Source organism: Mustela nivalis (genome assembly GCF_964662115.1).
Source record: "Mustela nivalis genome assembly, chromosome: 9".
Lineage (NCBI taxonomy): Eukaryota > Metazoa > Chordata > Mammalia > Carnivora > Mustelidae > Mustela > Mustela nivalis.
The window spans coordinates 119,732,455-119,751,898 of NC_139028.1; the positions used below are offsets into that span (position 1 = coordinate 119,732,455).

The following is a 19,444-nucleotide window of genomic DNA, read 5'->3' on the forward strand; positions in this document are numbered from 1 at the left end:
GGGCCTCGTCCACGCACGCCCGAAGACCGCGAGCGACGCGGAGGGGCTCCGGGCCGGCTGGCGGCGCGCGGCACAGGTGTCTGGCTCCGCTTCCGGGCCCGCTTCCTCGGAAGCCTCCCAGTCCCATGCGTCTCCTGCCGAGGGAGGGGGCACCGGCCTGGGACCCGCGGTCTCTGCACGCAGAGGGGCGGGCGCGGCCCGCAAGGCCAGGGACCGCCCTCGCCCCCCGACCCGGCTCCGTCCGGAGGACGGCGGCGCTGCGGGAGCGGGTGGCGGGCGCGGGCCCTCTCTGGCTGCCGCCAGCCCGGTGGTCCTGATGGGGGAGAAGGCTGCTCTGAAGCTGCTGGGGACAGAGCAAGACAAAGACCCTGGGCGCTTTGCCCGCACCCCTCCCTGCCCCCAGTGGGGCCCGGCGCCCCTGCGACTTGTGGACACACGTGGGCACCCTGAGCCCGAGAACCCCAGCCAGCCCAGCAGCCGGGGTCCCTCACAGCCTCCGTGCTGTCTGTGGACCGGGCGTGGGGAGCCTGCTCTGCCTCCTCACAATGGGCCATGGGGGGGGGGGTCCTCCCCAGCTCAGGAAGTCCCCGGGAAAAGCAGAGTTGAGGATCTTAAGGAATGATCGAAAGTGGGGAAGGGGGAGGTGAAGGCTGGAGGACATTGGCCTGTGTGTCGGATCTGGTGCCTCACTTGTGTTCTGGGGCAGAGAGAGCCGTTGTAATAGTTAGGAGGCTGTCCCCAGGGCTCCCCAAAGTGGGAGATGGACTGGAGAAGGACCGGCTTCTGACTTGGGGTTTAGGTAGGTGGGCGTCAGCCTCTGAGTGGGAAGATGCTGTGGGAAGCACTTGGGGGGCTCACTGATGGCTAGAGTCGGGTAAGCCCCCCTACACCAGGCAGCCGTGCCCCCAGTACCTGCCTGCTGCCACAGTGAGGACTATGGGAGCCTCCCCAAGGTTGGCTGGGGTGGCAGACTGAGTGTGTGACCATCTGTGAGTCTGTGAGCATGGCAGGGCCTGCTCCTTGCTCCATGGTCCCCTGAGCCTGCGAAGGCCACCTGGGCAACGACCCAGCCTTCCAGTTTCTCCTTCCGGCTGGGTCGGGAGGTGGGCCCAAGGCTCACTAAGGGCCCTGGTCTGGGGTTTCCCTGGAAGCTCCTGGTAACAAACAGCCCCTCCCCTTCTGGGTGCTGGTATCCATGGCAACACTCTAGAGCCTTTCTTTCCCTAGGCCCGCTTGGATTTCAGGCCTCAGGAGAGTGTTTGGGGTAAGGCCCTGGGCTTGGGGGCATCACAGGCAAAGGATCAGTCCCTCTGGGGACTCTTGCTCTAGGTTGAGGGATAGGACCTCAGGTCCTAGAAGGAAGGGGTGATGGGGATGACAACAGGAAATGTCCACTCAGGTGACATGTTGCCTGGGGGTGACCTGCTGCCTTGTCCTGGTCAGAAATATACAGATGTGGGCACACATGTGACCAGCAGTCTAGTGTCCTGTGGGGTATGTGCACACGCATGCAGACACACACACAGACCTCTTTGGAGTGGTGCTGTCTAGGGCTGTCAGACTTACACACACACGCATGGCCTTCTAAGGAGAGCCCCGCAGGCGTAGCCAAACAGAGGACACAAGGATGACAGCCCTACCGTCTCTCGCAGCTCCCCCAGGAACACCGAGAATGGCGCCTGAGTCTTGCCAAGAGGATGAAGGAGCCGAGAAAAAGGCTCCCTTATCCCAGGTGGACCAAGAGCCGGTCCGCGCCCACCTGGAGCCTCCTGTGGGCACACCTCAAGAGCCGGGGGGTCCCACATGCGCACAGGACACCAAGCCCAGCTCTACACGGGTGGTCTTCTCCGTCAACCTACAGTAAGGAAGGGAGGGATGGGTGGCCAGCCACTTGGGCCTGGCCAGCTGGGGGACAGGGCCTGATCACTGGCATTGCAGGTTGGCCCCTGAGTCTCTAGACACTCGCACCTTGCGGCTGCTGTGGGGCCAACGGGAGCTGGAGATCCAGGCTCTGCGGTGGGCGGTCCAGAACCGCCAGGATGCCCGGCACTGCCACGTCCTGCGTGAGGTGGCTGGACTTCCACCTGAGAGGTGACCAGCAAAGTGCTAGTTCCCCAGCCCAACCCTGCCTCTGTGCTGGCCCGAACTGGTTTTTGTCTGATCCCCATCCCCAACCACCGGTCCTGACTGACATTGTAACTTCTTACTCTGGCCTTAAGCCTCACTCGAAGCCTGGCCCTCTACCCTGACTCCGAACGCACTGGGAGTCGCTGCATCTAGACCCCACCTGCAGCCCAGACCTCTCAGAGCCAGACTTGGCCTGGCTCACTGGAACCCTATGCCCTTGGGCCCCCAGTGTCAAGGAAGAGGGGCCCCTCCTCCCTTCCTTGGCTGCTGACCTCGACGCAGGGGCTGCTATGATTGCCCCTTCCCCCAGGAGTGCACGTAATCAGGAAAAGTTCCTGCAAAATCAGGTCCAAAAGCTGACTCTGGACTTGAAAAAGCAGAAGGAACAGGCCCAGCTGGTGAGGGGCAGGAGGGACCAGGGAGTCGGGGAGGGGACCCAAGCTGGGGTGAGGGGCAGGGCCCAGGTAGGGGTTGGCCTTGGGGGGTCAGCAGCTGGAGAAGACCCTGCGCACCTATGCACTCTCCGGGAGCAGGAGAAGACCCAGCTGGAGGAGCGTCTGCTGCAGACCGCGACCACCACGCAGCAGCTGGAGGCTGAGCTGCAGGCCTGCCAGAAGTCCTGCCTCCTGCAGCTGGCCCGCTCCTCCTGGGTGGGGCGCATACTGCGCTCCTCCACCGGCAGTGTGGAGGTACGCCCCGCTCGGCCCACGCACTCGCCGCCTGCGTTCCCCTCCCCAGCCCTCCTTGGATGGCCCCTTGGTAACCATTGTCTCTCCTGCCGGTCCTTTGGTGGGGCTGGCCTGCCTGGGAAGCCTGTCTCCCCTCAGGACCACGGGGCAGGGAGGAACCCCCTGGTTCCACCCACCTGACCCACTGTGAACCTGTGCCTAGCGAGGTCAAAGGAGAGCGCCTCTCTTCCCCAGCCCCTGCCCACTGGTCTCCGCTCCCCGTGCGCAGGTGGTCACTGCAGAAACCCTGATGGACTTCAACGACGTCTCTGAGAGTGAACAGGGCCCCTCCACTGGGGAGGTAAGAGAGCTGAGCAAGGTCCCCTACGTGCTCTCATAGCCAGCAGCCTTGTGGGAGGGGAGGGCCATGTGCCTGTTGCTTCGTGACCAGGGTTTCCGGCTGGAGGACGTGGACTGGAACAGCATCGCCCAGCGGTATCCCAACCTCTTCAGCAACATGGAGTCCAGCGCAGACCCGAAGTAACTGCTCCTTGTGCACTCCTCCAGGGGTGCGGGGTGGGGGGCGGGAAGTGCCTTGGCATATGTGGACCAGAGTCCAAGTTCTACCCTTAGTGTCCGTGGGCAAGTCACTTTCACCTTCCAAGGTCAGCTCTCCCATCTGTCGGACAGGGTTCACAGTGAGGGGAAAGGGCTCCTGAGCCCTCACGGACCTTCCAGGAGCCCCTTCCCCTCCCCCCACCCCCCCCTGGGGGGGGCTAGATGGGCGTGGGGCTGGGGTTTAGAAGTCAAAGGCAGCCCCCGCATGCCGATCAGCAGACTGTGGCCCACAGGCACCCACGGCCCCTGCCACCCCCAAAGGCCCCACTGTCGAGCGAGTGGAGCTCGGAGCTGCGCAGATCGGGGACAGAGCAGCGTCTCAAGAGTGTCGAGTGGAGTTCCCTGCCCTTCATGGGCACAAGCAGCTCCGGGGGCGCGGACTCCGACTCCAGCAGTGGCCAGCTGGCTGAGTGTTATTGTGTGCGGAAGGTGACAGGGCACCCCCCGTGTGCGCCAAGCCGTGAGGAGCTAACGGCGGCCAGCTCCAGGAGCCTCAGCAGGGAAATGCAGGCACAGTCTGGAGGTGGGGCGTAGCAGCTTTCCCCAGTTACTGACCCCCTGCAAGGCTGTGATCTCTGCCCAAAGCCCTAATAGCATGTCCCCCGACAGCTCGGTATTCATGACCGCCGGGAGCAAGGTCGCTGAGGCCACTGCAGTCTCATCCCTGGGGCTCAGGGTGGTCTTGGAGGGTACCTGCTGCTGCCTGTGCACTCTGGCGATCCACCCAACCCCCCGTACTTGGGAGTTCTCCCTCTGCTTCCCTCAGCCTCCCGGGTCCAGCCTTCCTGCTCTGGATCTGAGCTCCAGAGCTGTGCCTCTCCCTAGTGCACCTGTGGGGTGCTGAGCATCAGTCTGGCCTCGCGGGAGATGTCCACAGTGCGTGCAGTGTACGGGGTGCCCCTTCCAACAGGTCTTTTCCTGGATCTCAGGATGGCTCAGCGGGACCAGCCAGGTAGTACAGTCCTGACCCTGACCGGGGAGCCCTGTGTAGCTTCTGAGCACCCGCATTCAGGGTGCCCCTGGAGGTGAGGGGTGACCCGGCGGGGTCCTGGCAGGAGGGGGTCTCCAACCAGGACGCACTGGAGGGGTGGCCAAGCCTCTCTGCGTAGCGCACCTACCCTCCTCACACCTCCCCCCAGCCCAGGGTGTTCCTGCCTGAAGATTGTGGCAGTCAGTGCCCGGGAGAGGTTCGTGCGTGTCCTCAACCAGTCGCCGGAGGAGACCGCGGACCTGGGTGGCCTCACGCTGCAGCAGCGGGAACGCGGCTTTCCTGTGTGCATGTACCGCTTCCCACCCCGCACGCTGCTGCCTCCGCGCCACCACGTCACGGTGCGCCCCTCCGCCCCCCCACCCCCCGCAACCCCGCGGTGGCCTCGGCTCAGGCCCGCACCGCTGCTCACCCACCCCCTGGCCATGTCCACCAGGTTTGGGGCGAGGGGCCCCGCAGCATGAAGAAGCACCTGCCCTCGTCCTTGGGCCAGGAGCCCGTGCACTTCCACTCTAGCCGGGGCTGTGTGACTCTCCTCCTGAACCCCAAGGGCGAGGTCAGTGTGCATCCCAGCTAGAGGTGGGGTGGGAGTGAGCCCCGGTGGACGGAGGTGACCCCCGTGCCTCTCCTGGCCGGCCCGTAGGTCCTGAGCGAGCATCGGGCCGCCCACTGCGTGTCCCCCGCCTCGAGGATCTTCGCTGACAACACCGATTTGTCCATAGACCGCTTCCCGCTCTCAGAGGCCGGGCTGGGGGCTGACACCGGCACGCAGAGGCCCGGCCCTCGGCAGCTGCGGGCAGGCAGGGTGCAGGAGGCCCCGGCCAGACGGCGGAGGCCCACGTGGGCTCCGCGGGTCCCTGCTTCCCCAGGTCCCGGCCTCTCCAGGCTCCGCAGCCCCCCACCCCCGCCCCTTCCCGCAGGCGGGCTTCGGATCTCACGAGCCCCTCGCCCCACCAGGACGCGGGGCCTCTTCCCCCGGCTGAGCGCCAGCAAGACCTTCCGCCCGCGGGCGGTGCCAGCGCCGTCCGCCGAGGCGCCGGCGCCGGAGCTCCTGCCCACCATCCCCGGTGAGCGCGCGGTGCGCGGCGGGCGGGCGGGCGAGGAGGGGGAGGCCGGCCGGACCCCCCCTCCCACGCGGTCATTGTTCCCCGCAGAGGCCGGGCTGCGCCTCGAGGACTGCCAGGCTAGGAAGGAGCCCAGGGTCCGGGTGAGTGCGTGCGCGCGCCCCTTGGCCTCCTCCCATTCCCGGCCGTGCCCCCTCCTCCGCGCAGGCCCCCGCCCTGGCCCCGCGCGCCTCTGAGGCTCCGCGCCCCCAGGTGTGCTGCAAGGGCGTGGACCGGGGCTGCCCGATGGTGGCGCTGTCGGTGCAGAGCGCGGCTGAGAGCAGATTCGGCTTCCGCTTCCTCCCCTGCCCGCCGGTCACCGCCGCCCGGAGAGCGCGGCTGTAGGCTGGGCCCGGCGGACGCCGGGGCTGAGGGGGCGGCGCTGGGAGAGAGGCGGGGGAGGCGGGCCGTGCTGGCGGCAGCGTTTATTGAGCCAACGTCGCCTACGAAGTAAAGCGCATTCATGTACACCTGAGAGTCGAGAAGGGTTTGCTTGGTTTTGGGATACCCTGCCCCATCCCTGCGTGGGCGAGGAACTGCGCAAATGACCCCCCACCCCCCGGGGATGGGAGGCCTGGCTGCACCCTGGCATCTGGAGGGGGCCTGCCGGAGAGCTGGTGGGCCTCCCTGGAAGGAGCCGGCAGCTGGGCCTGTGCTGGGGACCTGCGCTCTCAGCCTGGGCTCTTTCTTGTGCCTGCAGCTGGAGGTCCCAACTCCCGACTCCCCGCCACCAAGAAGGGTCTCTCCTTCCTCAAGCCCATTACCCACCCCCCCAACACCCCCCCAAGATGCTCTGTGTTCCATGAAGCCAGAGTTCACATGGGGCTCCCACAACCACATTGGGGCTCCTTGGCCCTTGGCAGTACACTAGGGGTGGAACTGGGCTGGGGTGATAGGGTTCAGGTGCGGCAAGCACGGGAGGCCAGGGGGTCTGGCTGCTGGATCCGTTGCTGGCTTTGGGGCTGGACATCCTTGGGCTGGAGGGCTTGGGCCTGAAGTCACCTCCAGGGCTTTCAGAGCTGCCGTCACTGTAGCCAATCCCTGCCCTAGGCCAGGCCCTTGCCCCAGGCCAGGCCCTAAACTACACAGGGCTCTGAGCCTCCGCCTCCCGGACTGCAGGCCGGTGGAGCCCCAGGAGCTGCTGCTAGAATTAGAAGGCATGGTCATCTTGGGAGGAGAGGGTGTCAGGTTATAGCCCAAGGTCCTGGCAGGCTCTGGAGAACAAGGAAAGACAACATGTCAGACAAGGGACCCCACAGGGATCACTAGGTGTGGTGGGGGTCACCACAGGCCAGGTGGCAATGTCCATGTGGCTCCTCCCCCTGGGCCGCCGCCCCCAGGCAGCATCCCTCTCTTCCATTTGCTCTGCCCCCCTGGGAAGCTGTGTCTCTGCAGCCCTGTGACGGCTGATAGTTGCTGGGGATGCAGAGGCCACAAAACCTGGGTTCTGGTTTTGGGTCACTGGATCCCAGCCCCAAGGCTGTCCCCGGGCCAGGTTCTAAGCCTCTCTATAGAGTGAGCCCCGGCACCTCCCCCTGCCCCCCCAATGCCGGGCAAACTGGATGGAATAGCCATGGTCGCCCTGTGCCTACTTGGACCTGGCCTGGAGTAGGAGGCTCTGGTACCTTTTCTCCCTGAGTCCCCACTGTCTGTCATCACTCCTTCATCAGGCTGCCCTGCCTGTTCTCCCTCAAGCCCCCTCCCCCCATAACTGACAGCACTTGACTAGCTGGTCTCAGGGCCCACCCTCTCTGGCCCTCCCCCCAGGCACCTGCCAGCACATGGAGGCCAGAGGCTTTGTCTGTCGTGTCCCTGTTCCATCCTGGCCCTTTTGATTCCCCACCACAAAGGAGGGCCATTCAGCCCCTGCTTACAAGACCTCTTCCCAGGCGTGCCCACTCCGTTCTACCAGTCAATCCTGACCCTTCTTTTGGGAAGCCTCCACAGGCTTGCGGTCCTTCCTGTGTTTGTCCCACTCAGCCATGGTCTGTCTGGAGCCAGTGTTCTGAGCCCAGCACAGGCCCCGGGAGCAGAGTAAGGGCAGCACCCTCCCCACCACAGTCTCCCGGCCCATCTGGTGGCCTCTTTCTGCATTGGCCTGTGCTCTGCTCCCTGCCCGGTGGGCCTGTCCTGGCCACTCATTGTCACCCTGCCCACTTCCGGTCCAGACTCCCCCCTCACAACCCCCGTGACCCCGTGGGCTCAGGGAGGAGGACTTGGGGCTGGAAGCTCTTGAGTGTAAGCAGTGCCCCCCTCAGGAGAGGACTGCCCTGAGTCCCGCTGGGGAAGGGGCCCAAGCTGATGAATGTTGGTGTGGGGCAGTGTGTGGGGTCACTTGATACCTGGGACCGGGCATAGGGTGCCGGAGGGAGTCTTGGGCCTAGACTGGTCCTTCCGTGGGCCACGGGGGGCTACGGCACCTTCCCGCTGGGGCTCCAGGGACCTACCAGGGAGGGGGCTAGAGTGGGGGGAGGGGCCTGCAGCCCTGCCCTTAGAGCCCGTCCCAGATGAGTGTGCCCCTGGGCTGATCCCCCAACCTCAGGCTCCCGTGGCCCGCTCCTCCCGCCCACCTGGTACCAAGGCTGTCCCCGGCCACGACCTCCCACCGCATAGGACACGCGATGGTGGGTCTTGATTGCGGTGGGGGGCTACTCACCGCAGGCGCAGCTCCCTGTAGGCCGGAAGACTAGCCAAGGCCGGGGATTCACTGCTCTCCGCAGGATCGGGCCCTGGGCTGGGGGCACTGGCAGCCGGGTCCTTCAGTCTGGGTGGGCGTAGCTGCTCTGGAACCGGCCAGGCCTGGCGAGAGAGGGGGCTGGCTTGAGGTCACAGCCATCAGGGGGGCTGGGCGGGGAGCCCCCTGAAGACAGAAGGGCTGCTCTGGCTGCTGTAAGAGAGCTGGAGCCTCTGGCCGGCAGTGGCTGTGGGGCAGGGGACTGTCAGGTTGGGATACCGGTCCCCTGCAGATGTCCTGGAGTCCTGACCCAGCTGTGGATAGCAGGCCTACCTGGCACTGGTGCCGACGCTCCCACAGGCCTTTGGTGGGGTTCCCGCAGAGGACTCGACTAGCCCCTGCGGAAGAGGGTGTGGCCAGGTCTGCTTTGGGGTTGAGGGCTACAGGGTCAGCTTTGTGCTGAGATGGGTTCCTTACCATGGGTGAGGTTGCTTGTGTCCCCCTCTGGAGCTGGGTCCTTGGGAAGCAGGCTTTCAGGCAGGGGACCCCCACTGACCAGTACGGAGAGCGGCCATGGCCCGGGGGCCCATGGCTGGGTCTCAGGCAAGGAGAGCTTGGAGCTGAGTCTCTGAATGGGGGCTCCGTGGGGACAATCTGTCCGAGGGTCAAAATCAGAGGTCATGGAAACCCACACCAGCTGGCCAGCCCAAGAGCCCCACCCCCCGCCAGAACTGTCCACAGACCAGGGACCCTGCCACCCAGCATCTCTTGGCTGGAGGTCCGCGCCCCACCAGGTGCTGCTCACGGCCTGGGGCCAAGCGTGCAGGGCTCTGGGAACAAAAGGTGAAGGCCAAGAAGGGATATGAGATGCGGCTCTCCGTCTCTACGAGGCCTAGGGGGGTGCTGGGGGTATAGAGCTCTCTCCCTGGGGATGGTGGGGGCTGGCAACCTCTTCTGGAGCTCAGCCAGGAAGGGGTCCAGGCTGGGTGAGGCAGCCCTTGCCAGAGGGCTGGTGAGCAGCTGCCGTACCCAGCCCAGGGAGCAGGCCGTCCAGGACGCTGCCCGCCTTGATGGCTTCCTTCACCAGGAGCCAGTCCTGGCCCGGCTTCCAGGAGGCTGACCGGCCTGGGTGCGCAGCCGGCACCTCGTCCAGGACCCGCAGCTGGGGGATTTGCTTCCGCACCTCCGTCCGGTAGTTGTAGCCCCGGAGCACCTGCAGGGGGGAGGGTGCGGCAGGCCTGGTTCCGGGGGGCCCTTCAGGCCAGCTCTGGCCTGTGGGGCTTTCTCCAGGCCCTCTGTGGGCAAGGCAGGGGAGCTGAGGGTTGGCGATGCCATCCCACCCTGCCGGGCTGGCCTGGGTCACTCTGAGCCAGCAGGGACTCTGGGGACCCTGGGCTCCCACCCGCATGCAAGCTCACTCTACAGACTCACAGCCAGGGCCTAGTGGTGTCCTCTGGCCTAGGGGACTGCCCTGAGCTCAGAGCTGCGGCCCAGCTGGGCAGCCACCTTACATGCCCCCCCCTACACACGGCGCCCCGCCTCTCAGGGCAGGAAGCGTGAGCGCCGGGTGTGCATGGGCAGTGCTGGGGGGTGCGGCTGTGGAGGTTGTGGTGAGCCCCCAGGTGTCAGTGCATTCCCACTGGGGGCACGCCCAGGCCTGCAGGGGATGGAGAGGGTTCCGCCGGCGTGCCTGCGCACATGTGCGAGTCCGTGTGCTGTCTGAACAGACCCCACAGGGCTGTTACTGGCTGGGGGCTCTGTGGGGTCTGGTTGGGGCCCAGAGGGTCCCCAGCGATACAAGAGGATGAGCGTTATTATGGTGCAGGCGGGCTGTGCCCTGCAGATGTGCCCTGGGCTTGCCCCTGTTGCCCAGCCTGGATGTGGCCCGTGCTCAGGTGGGCAGAGAGGCCGCTGGGACCGCGGGGGACCCCAGAGTGCCTCCCCCTCCGGTGCACGTGCTGCTGGGGGCCCAGACACACACCTTGTTGGAAGGGCTGGGCCCCGGCCGCAGGCACACCGGGTTGCCCTCCAGGGTGAGTGTGGCCAGCCTCGGGCACAGCCGCAGGTAGCACACCTGCCCCAGGTCCTCCACACTATTGCCCTCCAGGTCCAGCACCTCCAGCTGCTCCAGCAGGCACAGCGGGCTCAGGTCTGAGACGTTGTTGTAGGAGACGTAGAGTTCCTAGGGCGTCAGGGGGCTCAGCCGGGACTTGGCCGGGCACCGTCTCCCCAGCCCAGGGCACCAAAGACCCACCTTCAGGGCCAGGAAGGAGCCAATGCCGTCCAGGTCGGTCAGGCCGCAGCGAGCCAGCCACAGCACCTGCAAGTGGGCCAGGGAAGTGCCCAGGTCTCTGTAGAGGGTAGGGTTGGCTGGTCAGCGCTGTCTCGGGCTGGAGGGCCATGTCCGTGTCCATGAAGGCCATGTGCGACGCCTCATGCCCATCCACCACCCACCCCTGGCTCTCTCCAGGTGCAGGGGTGCCTGTGAGCCGTGGCTCATGTGTGGTACCCTCCAGGCCACGGAAGGGGCCCCTGGAGCCCCTGCCCCCCTGCCTTCCCTCTTTGCTGCCACTTCCTGGTCTCAAGCATGGGATGAATCCACTTTCTTCTGCCCCTGGAGGGCCTGAGGCTGGTGGTGGGGGGTAGGGGGGTGGTACCTGCATTGGACAGCTTGGCTGGGCCCCACCTGCTGCCCATTGCAGTGGGGGTGGGCAAGTCGGCCCCTTCCCCAGTGGGGTCAGCCCAGGAGCTTCTCCCTTCGTCTGTTTGGCCTTTCTTGTGGACGGCTTCCCCACATACAGACCCTCCAGCGGCCAGCTCTGCCCGCAGCACCTCCTCCACCCCTGCCACGGCCAGGCCCCTGCCCAAGCCCTGGACTTGTCCTTGCCACCTCGCGCTCCGCTGTGGATGGGCAGGCCAGGGCTCTTTGGGCCCCACCTCTGCCTGTGGGGTCCTCTTGTCCTCAGTGTCCCCTGACAGGGCGCCGGTCCGGTGCTCAGGTCCTTCTGATTGGCTTCTGGGATGGTCTTGATGGCGTTGCTTCTGTGTCTCCCCTGTCCGTGCTCCCTGTTTTCACGCAGGGAGCTCTGCCACTCAGTGTTGGTCCTCTGAGAACGACCCCCATACCATTGTCTTCTCTGTCCCCTTTACCGGTTGTGGCCTTTCCCTCCGCATTCTGGGCCATTTCCTCACTCCAGCCTGGCCCCGACATTGTCTTCTGAAGTTAGCGTCTGAGGAGTCCGATTGCTTTCTGACCCTTTCTCACGCTGCTCTGCTGGTTCTGAAGATACCGAGACGCCCCGTCTTCTGTGGGGCTCACCGTATCGGCTGAAGGAGTCTGGAGGTCCTACGCCCCTCCCTGCCCTGTTGGTGTCCTCCGGGACCCTTCGTTTTGACCTTTCCCCCTCGTGCTGCAGAGCCCCTGGCATTCCGATGATACTATTAATAGCTTCTCGGGCATTCAGGTTGGGAGCCTCGGTGTGGAATCCTGCGGGGGAGAGCTGAGCCACTGGGGGCCCTGGCGTGGGCGGCTCCCCTGCAGGGGCACGAGGGGGTGGGGGGCGGCGCTGGGGGCAGAGCGGACCTGTGCCGGCGCCCACGCTGGCACGTGCCCCACACTGGGCGGGCTGCGTGTCTCCCCGTGTTCCCCGGGGCGCACCCTCGCACGGGACACTTGGCCCTCGCCATTCCCCCGCCCCGCTCAAGTGCCCACGTGACACATGATGACATGCGCGGGGCCCCTCTTCCAGTGCGCACGCTCCCCAGGGACGTCTGACCCACTTCCCACCTGACCAGCGTCCCCTAGCCTCCAGGACCCCCTAGTCTGTGCCTCCCAGTTACCGAGACGCCCCGTGTATCCACAGCCTGTTGCCCCAAGTGGATTTTCCCGCTGCCTCTGAACTGGCTGAGATTTGTGTCCAGGGACTTCTTCAAGAGGGTTAATTTGACCCAGTGATTGTCCTTGGTCTCACTCCCGCAGAGCCGCTGGCCGCGCATGCAGGTCCCGGTTCATGCCTCTTTTCCATGGTCCTGTCGTCTGGTTTTGAGTGTCTCTGTGGCGCAGACTCAGGAAGACATCATTCCTCTTCTTCCTGAAGGACGGGGCGGTCTATCTCCTCGGCCGCCTCCGAGAGCCATCCTCACGTGGGCGAGTTTGTTCGGTGTGCTGCTGGCCGGTTGCTTCCGATGCCTTCTTCCAGTCTGGAGTTGAAAGTCTTCTTTTATGCCCAATGAGTTTTCCTGAGTCTTTGAGCTTCCGTTCTGTTCTGTGGTTTCCAACTCCTTCTGCAGCGGATGCACGGGTCAGGCCCTCCGTCCCACGGGTTCCCCCAGACTCTGCACGGATGGAGAGCTGGGCTCGTGGTTGTCATTCCTGTCTCCTGTGCGATCTCCCTTTCTTTTTTAAAGATTTTATTTAGTTATTTGACAGACAGAGATCACAAGCAGGCAGGGAGGCAGGCAGAGAGAGAGGGGGAAGCAGGCTCCCCGCCGAGCAGAGAGCCCGATGCGGGGCTGGATCCCAGGACCCTGCGATCATGTGATCATGACCTGAGCTGAAGGCAGAGGCTTCACCCACTGAGCCCCCAGGCGCCCCCGTGCCTCTCGACAAGGCCTCCCGCAGTTTTGCCGTCAAGTCTGTCTTCACGTTTGAGCCGCTGTTAGTTTCGTTCTGTCTGTGCTGCTGGGGAGTCTGGGGACTGCGTGCCCAGCGGAAAATGGGGAGTCCGCTTTTTATGGAAGATACAGATTGGGGAAGAACTAGTAGATGTTGCCTCATCTCACATTAAATAGGAAAATTACCAAATATTTAGAACTACTGACAACAAAGCATCCAAAATCTGTGAACCCTGCCTGAAGGGGTACGTAAGGAGAAAGAGCCTTCCCCACATTTACCCAAAAAACAGTGAAAGTGTTACAGCGATGAAGCTGGGCCTGTAGCTCCAAGGGCTAGAAAAAGAACAGGAAGAGGAGACATAATGAAGACCAGGATGAAAGTGGTGACAGCCAGACGGAACGCGGCGACGCCGTCGGAGCCCAGACCGCGCTCTTCCGGACGTTAATGGACGACCTCCCGCCTGACGACGGGGAAGAAGGGTGACTGACGGGCAGCATCTGAGAGGACGGGAGTCGCCGGCAGAGCAGTAGTGAAGAAGCAGGAGCTCCCTGCAAGCAGAGCGCGTGCCCACTGTTTTGGAACCAGAGAAAGCAGCACCCGAAGAAGAGGGACACTGGGCGCCGGCCTCCCCGGCAACCCTCCGCGCCCTCCGGTCCGGACTGTCTTTGAGAGTAAGTTCTAACGAGCCATCAGGGAACAGGCGCTCTCGATCTTGCACAACGATTTCTCATACAAGAAGTTTGAAAATTAGAGCAGCCGGAAAGAGCCAGAAGAGGGGTCGGGCCTTGACGCCGGCGCCAGAGATGCACAACGCTGGGGGCGGGGGGCAGAGGGGCGTCCCTCGCGAATGCGGGCGTGAAAAGGCCCAGCGAATCGTAGCTGCATGTTTCGGCGCTTGCAGGGCTCGGCGATTGAGTGTGCCCCGTGCCCGGGGGGCCTCGAGGCGACTCACCGGTGTCTGACCGTGCTGACGGGGCACAGACACTCACACACACACACCCCTTCAGGTAAAACGCACACCAACGGTGCCTGCGGCTGTCTTGCTGATACTGAAGACCGTGCTAGAAGGCACGAGGACGAAGCATGCGGGCTGGAAGTGAAAGACGGCCCTCGACGTGCTGATCAGACCCTCACCAAGACAGAGACTCCAACGGAATTAACACACTTTTGAATTAATACGAGCTTGGCCGTTTTACTGAGGAGAAAATGAAGACGCACTATTGCCAGATACAAAGCCCGTTGGGAAACTCAGCCGTGTTTCACCGATTTAGACCATGTGTTCTGGGGGCACCTGGGGGGCTCAGTGGGTTACGTGTCTGCCTTCAGCTCAGGTCATGATCCCCGGGGTCCTGGGATCCAGCCTTGCATCGGGCTCCCTGCTCTGAGGGAAGCCTGCTTCTCCCTCTCCCGCTCCTGCTTGTGTTCCCTCTCTCGCTGTGTCTCTCTGTCATAAATAAATAAAATCTTGAAAAAAAAAAGTGTTCTGGGGGCGCCTGGGTGGCTCAGTGGGTTAAGCCTCTGCCTTCGGCTCAGGTCATGTTCTCGGGGTCCTGGGATTGAGTCCCGCATCGGGCTCTCTGCTTAGTGGGGAGCCTGCTTCCTCCTCTCTCTCTGCCTACTTGTGATTTCTCTGTGTCAAATAAGTAAAAAAGAAAAATCTTGAAAAAAAAATGTTTTCCAGGGCGCCTGGGTGGCTCAGTGGGTTGAGCCTCTGCCTTTGGCTCGGGTCATGATCTCAGGGTCCTGGGATCAAGTCCCGTGTCAGGCTCTCTGCTCGGGGGGGAGCCTGCTTCCTCCTCTCTCTCTCTCTGCCTGCCTCTCTGTCTACTGTGATCTCTGCCTGTCAAATAAATAAATAAAATCTTAAAAAAAAATGTTTTCCAAATCAACATAATGTTTCTGTATGCTTGTAAGAGTCAACCAGAAAATGCAGCAGGGACAGGACCTCACTCATGATTATAAAACTACTGTAAATGTCTGGGAATTACTTCGTTCTGGTTTAAGGGAACTTTTGCTTCATAGAGTGCGGGTGTCCTGCCCCATTCCAAGCGGCCGTGGTGAAGGTGGGGGGGCGGGTCCTGGTGAGCCCACACCAGTTCCAGTTCCATGGTCCTCCAAGCAGCTGGTGTTCAAGGGTGTGCACATGCCACGGTTCTGCCCAAAGAAACATAGGAAGGATGCCGGGAACCTGCTTGTTCTTACGAGTAGACACAGGAGGTCGCATCGCTGTCACAGGATGAATTGTGTCTCCCCCACCCCCACCGATGTGCGTGTGTTGAAGCCCTAAGCCCCGGCAGCCCAGGATGTGACCCTATTCTGAGCTGCTGTTGTTGCAGATATAGTTCGTTAAGAGGAGCTCACACTCCCTGGGGCTAACAATACATTATATGTTAATAAAAAAAAAAAAAGAGCTCATACTGGGGTGGGTCCTTATGCTTATGTACCTTATGGTACTGCTGGTGCCATCTGGGTCCTTATGAACAGGAGACCCAGGGTGCATGGACGAGACGGCAGAGACTGGGCTGCGTCTGCACGTCAAGGGAACGTGGAGGCCAGCCAGCAAAGCCCCACAGGAGGACAGGGGAATGAGGTGGATTCCTGCTCAGCCTCGGAAGGAGCCGTGGCTGTCCACCCCGATCCTGACCTCCGGCCTCTCCGACTGGGCAGGGATGACTCCCGCCGCCAGTTCGTGGGGTTTTGCTCAGCAGAAATCTGACATTCCCCCCCGGCCACTGGTGCAAGGGATGCCTGAGCCTGCGGATGCGTCGGGGCCTGGGAGGGACATGCAGGAGTCAGACACGGGCTCACTCGCTGTGGGGAGACCGGCTGAATGAACCGAGCCCAAGAGCCAGCGCTGGGCTTCTCATGGGCTCCTCGGGGGTCGGGCTTCTCAGTGCTGAGAACTGGGTTTGGCCCAGAGCACGGCTGGACCCAGGTTTCCGTGACTCGCCACGGAAATCTAACTGATAGCAAGCTTCACAGGCAAGTTGAAAGATGCTCTTAAGCATATAAAAGAACGCAGGAATGGAGAGTGATAGCATATTTGGGCATAAAGATGGCTTAGCAAATAACCCAAGTTAGCACGTGAATCTTCTGTAATTCCCAAAAGGAACTCCAGACAGAGTCCCGTGTGTGAGACCCAAGATCGGTTTGTAAACTCCAAGTGTGGCACCTGTTCAGGAGCAGCTGGGCTGCTCCGGGGAAAGGAAGCCGAGATGAGGGCATCAGACGCGGATCACTGGACTCAGAGCCCCACCAACGCCAAGCGGGGCCTTGGGGCAGGGACAGACCAACAGATGAGACAGAGCCAGCAGTCACATCCACTCCTGGGCCCCTTAAAGGGCAGAGTGGCGCCCTAGCCCGCAGGTGAGCGGGGATCGCGGGGCAGAGGTGTCGGGAAGACAGACTCACTTCACGGCAGCAAGGAAAACGGTTCCAGCCTCACGCCACGACCGAAGGTGACCTCACAGGTGAGTTGGAGCAAAGACCCGAGAGGAAAAGGCGAGACCATGAAAGTGAGTAAAAGGAAAAGCAGAACGCAGCCCCCTGACTTTGGGGTGGGAAGGAGCTTCTTCAGCAAGACCCCGATCACCAAGCAAAATCGATGCAACAGACCAAAACGAAAGTTTCGGCTCAGATGAAGGTGGGCCCGGGGGGTTCGCGGGGGTGGGGAGGCGCCTTGCCGTGTGAAGCCCGGACAGGCCACGCAGGGACCAGGAAGCAGCGAGCGGACGGGCCCCTCCTGAGGGACTGCGGAGCGAGCCCCGATGGCGTCGGTGGGAGACACACACACGGCTCAGTTAACAACTCGTTAGCGGGCGGCAAGCAGCGTTCTCCCAGCTGGCCGGGGCCAAGTTCTCTCTCAGCCTCCACTGGACAGACAGACACTACGTTGAAAACTGTTTTCTAGTTCTTGATATCCTGCCTGAGATTTGATTTTTGTTTTTTTAAGTAATGGCTGCGCCCGCCATGGGACTCTCCGTCTGGACCCCGAGGTCCGGAGCTGTGCGCTCCTCCCCGGGCCGGCCAGGCTTCCCTCCTGCCTGCGATTCCAGCGCCCTGGACGCGGCGGTCACCAGCTAAGTCGTGACGGGAGCTTCCCGGACTGTCAGACTCAACCAGTTTCCGTTTACGGACTTCTGTCCACCTTCAGCCCGTGGACATTAGCAAATGTCCTGTGGCCAAGCCTCAGCATTTGATAACGGAACCGCGAGACTCATCGTGTTTCTCACTCTTCTCATCAAGGGACAGAACAGGGTTTCTTGTACTTTATGATCGAATCATTTTTCCTGGAATTGAATTTTCTGTGTTGTCACAAGTGGTGGGTCATACTTCTTCAATCTTCAATCCCTTCTGCTGCTCCTTGTGACCTCCTGCTTTCGTGCTCCCAAAGTACCTTACTCCTCGTTGAGCTAATTTGTACGGCTTCACGAGGAAGGATAAATGCGATTAAGCTGTCAGAACACTGCTTAACCACGCATGTGGGGCGTCTCCGAGGCCCCGTTTCCAGACGCTCCCACGGCCTCGGTGGGAACGCGCCAGGCCGCGGCTCCCTGACACCCGCTCGCAGCTTCTCTGCTCTGGGGGCCACGCGGTCTTCTGGCTTTCTTTGCTTCTATTTCCAGGCCGTCAGGTGTTTTATTATATTCTTTTCGATGATTTTTTAAAGATTTTATTGACGTAGTTGTTGGAGAGAGGGAGCGAGTAAGCACCTGAGCGGGGGGAGCAGCAGAGGCAGAGGGAGAAGCAGGCTCCCCGCTGAGCAGGGAGCCCCATGGGGGATTTGATCCCATGAGCCTGAGATCAGGACCGGAGCTGAAACCAAAAGTCAGACGCCTCACCGACTGAGCCACCCGGGCGCCCCAAATCAGCGGTGTCTCCGTGCAGCCCACTTTGCTTGAACACCTGAAACTGTCTGAGAGTAACTGGGCTTTGTTCTTTCCAGCCAGTGAGGTAAACAAAAGACATTCATCCTTAGTTTTGAATTTTGTCTTTTAAATTGATTATTAAAGTGCTGTTGGGGCATCTGGGTGGCTCAGCCGTTAAGTGTCTGCCTTCGGCTCAGGCCAGGATCCCGGGGTCCTGGGGTCGAGCCCCGCATCTGGCTCCCTCCTCAGCAGGAGGCCTGCTTCTGCCTCTCCTTGTGTTCCCTCTCTCGCTGTGTCTCTGTCAAATAAATAAATAGAATCTTAAAAAAAAAAAGTGCTATCGTGTTTTACGTGAGGCCGTGCTGGTCTTGCTGGGCACAAGGGCTGACAGGGACCAGCCTGAGCCCCCACAGGCTCCCCGCCCAAGTGGTACAGGGGTGCCCCCAAACCCTGAAGGCGTGGGTGGCATTGGGGCACCCACCAGAGACCTCTTGCTGGCTCAGGACCCTGTGCGGAAGGTCGGGGGCACCTCCCAGGCACCCCACAGTCTGTCGACCTGGGCGGTCGGCCTGACACTGACCACCTGCGCGGCATGGACCTCCACCCAGCTGGGGGCGGGTGACACAAGCCGCATGTATCCAGTGCAGTCAGGCTGGAAGTGTGGGCATTAGGGCTGGGAGAGGGACACCGCAGGGCACCTAGGAGCCCCTCTGTGGGGACCCTCTGCCCCTGGCCAGAGGGGTACTCACCGCACGGAGCCCAGGCAGCTGCCGTTCAGCTTCAGTTGGCTGAGGTTGGGCAGGTGCACCCCTGTGCGCCATGGGAGGGAGCGGTGGGTGACCAGGCCGCACTCCTGCAACTCCTCTCTCAGCACCCTCCGGAGGCATCCGTGCCCCAGCGGGCTGTCCTGGTGCAGCCTCGGCCTCACGTGGGTGCGGGAGGTATGCCTGAGTGGAGCGGGCCACCCGGAGGCCGAGAGGCCATGGGACTCGCAAGTCTGCTTGGAGCAGGGGAGCCTCATTGGCATGGGTGGGGTCACCACAGCTTGGGTCCTGCCGCTGAGCCACAGGGCCAGCCCCGGGCACCCCAGACCATCGCCTCTGTCAGCTCGCAGCACTGGGTGCCAGAGCACAAGAAGCCTCTGGCTGGTGTCCCCGTGTACCCCAAAGCCCCTGATCCCTTAAAGAGGGGTGCAGGTGGACCCACGGGGTGTAGGAAGGGTCTGTGGGGTGCAGGGCAGTCTCGTAGGGCACAGGGCAGGTCCGCGGGGTGCAGGGGTACAAAGACCAGAGCCTGGCTGGTCACACTGGGGTGGATGGGCCCTCAGAGAGGAGTCCGAGCTCGCCAGGGCGTGGCGTGGACGGGGGTGTGGCGTGGCCAGGGAGGGCGTGGCGTGGCCAGGGAGGGGCTCTCACCGAAGTTTCCCAGGCTGTTCTCACGAGTGTTGACACACATTTCCAGCATGCTCACCAGTCGAAGGTCATCTACCTGGGCCAGGGCCCGCTGCAGAAATCGATGACGGGTCAGTCGTGTGGACTGGACAGGGGTCACTCCCTCCCCGTGACGTCCCTGCCCTTGGCCATGGGGCTGGGACAGGCGGCACACATTTCCCTGCCTTGTCTCTGCTGACCTTAGTCGCAGACGGCGCAGGCTGGTGGGGGATGAGAGCGCGGGGTATGAAAAGAGACAGTACCCGTGCTTGGCGGGGGGCATCTGCAGAGTTGGGCCTGAGGGCCAGTGTCCCCGTGAGACCCAGGAACGGGCCCCCATATAACAGAGGGTT

General features: G+C 62.6%; 2 protein-coding genes across 17 annotated transcripts in view; one reads left to right on the forward strand and one right to left on the reverse strand.

Annotated features, from left to right (window-relative positions):
* Positions 1-5,916, forward strand: LMNTD2 (lamin tail domain containing 2). Of its 4 annotated transcripts, XM_082749440.1 has the most exons (15): positions 35-76; positions 1,228-1,264; positions 1,653-1,860; positions 1,939-2,091; positions 2,438-2,525; positions 2,661-2,816; positions 3,085-3,156; positions 3,247-3,335; positions 3,647-3,936; positions 4,239-4,365; positions 4,553-4,742; positions 4,838-4,957; positions 5,045-5,468; positions 5,556-5,608; positions 5,718-5,916. In XM_082749440.1, exons 3-15 carry the CDS (start codon positions 1,673-1,675, stop codon positions 5,847-5,849), a joined length of 2,082 nt encoding a protein of 693 aa, XP_082605566.1. In that variant the 5' UTR covers positions 35-76; positions 1,228-1,264; positions 1,653-1,672; the 3' UTR covers positions 5,850-5,916. The 4 variants fall into 4 exon arrangements, with proteins under 4 accessions (XP_082605564.1, XP_082605566.1, XP_082605565.1 ...); XM_082749438.1 differs by lacking the exon at positions 1,228-1,264 and having other exon boundaries at positions 1-76; XM_082749439.1 differs by lacking the exon at positions 35-76 and having other exon boundaries at positions 562-1,494.
* The window catches only part of LRRC56 (leucine rich repeat containing 56), a 21,884-nt gene continuing 8,354 nt past the window's right edge, over positions 5,915-19,444 (reverse strand). For 7 of the 13 annotated variants that reach the window (XM_082749451.1, XM_082749446.1, XM_082749450.1 and 4 more), the window contains 10 exons: positions 19,077-19,164; positions 18,411-18,471; positions 10,433-10,529; positions 10,160-10,360; positions 9,208-9,391; positions 8,656-8,832; positions 8,512-8,576; positions 8,161-8,303; positions 7,847-7,962; positions 5,915-6,718 (listed from right to left, as the gene is read on the reverse strand). In XM_082749451.1, coding sequence (XP_082605577.1) covers positions 6,372-6,718; positions 7,847-7,962; positions 8,161-8,303; positions 8,512-8,576; positions 8,656-8,832; positions 9,208-9,391; positions 10,160-10,360; positions 10,433-10,529; positions 18,411-18,471; positions 19,077-19,164 — 1,479 coding nt within the window. In that variant the 3' untranslated portion in view covers positions 5,915-6,371. The remainder of the gene's footprint in view (positions 6,719-7,846; positions 7,963-8,160; positions 8,304-8,511; positions 8,577-8,655; positions 8,833-9,207; positions 9,392-10,159; positions 10,361-10,432; positions 10,530-18,410; positions 18,472-19,076; positions 19,165-19,444) is intronic. The other 6 variants (XM_082749452.1, XM_082749453.1, XM_082749454.1 and 3 more) reach the window with 2 other exon arrangements.